A 3,984-nucleotide genomic window follows, 5' to 3' on the forward strand; every position below is an offset into this window, starting at 1 on the left:
CATAAGGAGAGACGAGGGCTCACAGATACACAGAGGGGCACACAGGGGGTAAAAGCCACGAAGGGAAAACACTTAGGGAACAACACAACAGGGCAACTCAGGAAACATGGCCTAAATAGGGAACAAAATACAAACATACAAGAAAACTAAGAACACTGGGCCAACATGGCCCAGGACCATGACATTCTCATCCTCAGCCACGCCTTTTGCCCTAGACAGGAAACAGCCACCGCCCCAAACCAGGTAACTCAGAGAAAGAGAAACATAATTAATAATACAGAAAACATTTTTAGAAAAACCACACAATGCTATTATGTGTGTGCCTCATAATATCAATGTTAGGTTTAAATAAAATGATTAATGAATTATATTAATGAAAGAACTGCAAACGAAACTAATAAAGTGAACAAATGGACTTGATGATTTAGCTGATTTAAAAAAGGTTTCATATATTTTAATGTTCTTTGAAAGTCAAGATGTAGGCCTGTGTTTCTGAGCTGATGAACAACAATTTTTCAATAGATATATGGTCCTCACAGGACAGCCACTAAATTTTATGTGCAATTAAATTGAAAATGTTATGTGTGGTGAGGTGTAGTAATATTATTGTAGCATTCTTCATGCAGGAAGGAGTGCAGAAAAGTAAAGACGTCCACGTAGAGTACAGACAGACAGCAAAAATGGCTTGTTTTAAAAATGTTATCTTGTTAAACAGGGAAATGAAGGAGTGTTTGTTAGTGTGCATATTGTCATCTCTGCTTGCCTTTCTGTAAAAGACCGCATAACACCACTTCTTATCTATTCTCTTGTTTAAGTGTCAAATATTGACTCATTTTAGAAAAACTGTTACACCCCATGTACTGCACTACCTTGCTTTGATCTTGAATTCTCACCTTGTTTTTCTTTTTGTCAATTAATCCTGTTTTTTTTCCCACATCTACTGACAGTATAGTGCCTCACTTACTTTTGCTCTCCACACAGAATTGCAGGAAAGAGCACCAAAGTGATATGTAAGTATTCCACTGCTTCCATTTAATAGAGTAAAGCTGCTCCCATTTCAAACCAGGAAATGTTTGTCCACATTAGAAGAAGAAGAAGGAGGAGGAGGAAAAAGAAAATGTGTTTGTTCCAGTCAAACAGGATGCCAACATGAGAAGTAGTTCATCTGTAATGATGATGATGATGATGATGATGATGTAATAGTAGAACCCAAGATATTTAATGGTAATGTTAAACAGCTTTACATAACCTTTCCAGACTACAACATCCAAACACAACAGATTAGCCTTCTGTATTTTGATTAAATGTCATATTTATTGCTGACCTGCTATATAAAACGTACTTTTTTCAAAGTTTTGAATTTGACATCTCATTCACCAAATATTTCTTTGACATGGTGAAAATCAGTTTCAAACAGTCTGTAAATAAGTCACACCCATGCGACAATGTTTTACTGTGAATAAGTCTCATTCATTTCTTTTCCTTCTTTATTTCCCTCTCACAAGGGGACCTCAGCTGTGAGTTATTTGGCTGCTGCCTTTCTTCTTTTCTCCCTGAAGAGAAAAAAATAGAAAAATCCAATTAAGATCTGAGCGTGTTGAATATACAGTAATACTATGGTTGTCTTGCAGAGACTGTGGTGTGCTGAAGGAAAACGCTTTATACTGTAATACAGTACTCAACCATGCAGCTCAGATTGTCTTGTTATTGGCTTGTACCAAACATGTGTTAACAACAAATATGTATTGATAATTAACTCTGGGTTATTATAATAGCGCATTTTCAAAAGCCACAGTGATGCTCTTGAGTAGTACCACCATCCCATCATAAAAACAACACAAATGAGCAGAAGGCACAGTAAGCTTACAGGAGATGTAATTTAGTTTAAAGAAATTTATTGAATAATTTTTAAATTAAATTATGTCACCTGATGCCACTTACTAATTAAAATTCAATATAGATGAAGTATTTGTCTTTATACTGTACATGTAATACAGAAATTAAAAAACAAAATAAATTCAGTATGTTATTTGGTGATGTTTTTTGTTATATTAATTCTTGTGTGCTGTCTTACATTTGTGTTTGAACATCCAAATACTTTGATGACACGAGCTGAAATTATGAAGGTGTAGGTCACTCATATACAGCAATGTTTCATATTATGTTGCACTCCCTAACCCTCAGTCAATATTTATATTAAGTGTTTACAGTGTTGTCACCCCTTATGTCACTGTAAGAATAAAGTAGCAGAGTTGTATTGTTCTGTAACAGAAGTTGTTTGTAATGCTTTTAGTTTGAAATTACTCTGACACACACACCCAAAATCAGGGAAGTGTGCTAGTACTGAACATTTGTGTGCGTGCGTGTGTGTGTGTGTGTGTGTGTATGCATGAATACAAGACAGTTATTCTTACTGTGTCTATTATTTAGAGAGTTAGGTTAGATCATATCACTTTTATTTATTTGTACATCTTTCTTTATGGCTTACATGGTATTCATTCTCAATCTCTGTCTCTGTCTCCTTCCTTTCACACCCTAACCAGACGTAGCTGTTGGCCACCCCTTCCTAAGGCTGTTTCTTCCTATTAAAAGTGTTGCCATGTGCTCACTCTTAGGCTGTCATCTGATTGTTGGGGTTGTTTCTATAATATTGGCAACCGTTATTGTGATTTAAGGTCATGTAAATAAAATTGAATTTACAGAATATTTCGAAACTAATAATATTTCGTATTTGTATCTATGCAAGCCACAAGGAGTTTTTCCATTGGGTTATGAAACTTTCACACGCCATGCTAGATTAGTAACGTTTGTCTGCTGAAATATAAATATAGGTAATTGTAATTAAATTTTTAATAAACATTAAAAGACGTGCAGAGTTAAAAAAAAAACCTATAATGAAATTAATATTTTACGTACATCCTCAACTTTCATAACACATCTATCTCCACATGACAATTATGATCCAATGCTATCCAAGAATGTGTTCATAGTTTCAGTATCTAATAGAATTGTCATTTATAATAGATAATTAACACTTCACCTAAACTAACTCTATCAGTGCCTTGTATCTCAGATATTTCTCCAAGCAGTGGACAGCAATGGGATCTCTGTCTGCATCAAACTTATTGGCAAAAAGGTGATGCTGTTCAATCAACCACTGCAGGTCTCCAGCACCATACACACATATTGATCTGACATGGTGGCCTTTACATTCTGGGTATGCTGCTTGCAGAGAATCCTCTGACCCCTCATGCATACGCCACTTCACCATTCGTGCAATTGCATTAATGTCTGTCATGTCAAATTTACGGTTGGGCCATGTTGAACCAGGAACACCAGGCATTCGTTGTATTGTTGCCCACAGAAACTCATCAGGACTGTAGGTGTCTTTGGCCCACTCAATGAGGGCCTTTATTCGCTTGTCTTCCAACACACTGCGAATGTAACCTCGGTTGACCACAATGTAGGCATTTCCTGATAGTATAGGGAGATTGAAGGGAGTTGGATCCTTTGTTTTTCCTATTGGCTGGGACAATTGAAAAGTTAACATGATGGGGAGTCAGTCTGAGTTGAAGGTTTTTAGAATAGCAAAGAGAATTGATAATAGCTACATCATACATTATAAAAAATATCCAAAAGAAGTACCTGGATTTGTCCATCAACTACTTGGTAAACATTCATCACCCTCTTCTTCTTTCCTTGAGACATTTCTTCAGACTCCAAACTGTTACCTCCTTTCAGTGAACGCAAAGCTTGCACAATTTCCAAGTTAGTTTTTAGAGGGAAATCCTGACCACAGAGGTTGATGAAGTATTTCCAGTTTGTACTGGTGTTATAGAGATCAGCCATACAGTTAAGATCAGCCTGTACACGTGTCCATCCAGCGTAGACCACATCCACAGTCTTGCTGACCATGAACACATTTGGGAAACAGGAAGTAATGGCATTGATGGCAGCAAAGACTGAGGCCGGTGCTTTTTTGTC

General features: G+C 36.6%; 1 protein-coding gene across 1 annotated transcript; it reads right to left on the bottom strand.

Moving 5' to 3' along the window:
• Positions 1-3,040: 3,040 nt before the first annotated feature.
• On the bottom strand, positions 3,041-3,978 carry LOC102192120 (beta-1,3-galactosyl-O-glycosyl-glycoprotein beta-1,6-N-acetylglucosaminyltransferase-like; the record flags this gene model as incomplete). The annotated part of the gene is made up of 2 exons (XM_005755699.1): positions 3,041-3,526; positions 3,646-3,978. Coding segments are annotated over 2 exons (819 nt in total), but the record flags the coding sequence as incomplete, so codon positions are not given.
• Positions 3,979-3,984: the final 6 nt, after the last annotated feature.

This window comes from Pundamilia nyererei, unplaced genomic scaffold (assembly GCF_000239375.1).
Source record: "Pundamilia nyererei isolate P.nyererei 1_Seehausen unplaced genomic scaffold, PunNye1.0 scaffold02542, whole genome shotgun sequence".
NCBI lineage: Eukaryota > Metazoa > Chordata > Actinopteri > Cichliformes > Cichlidae > Pundamilia > Pundamilia nyererei.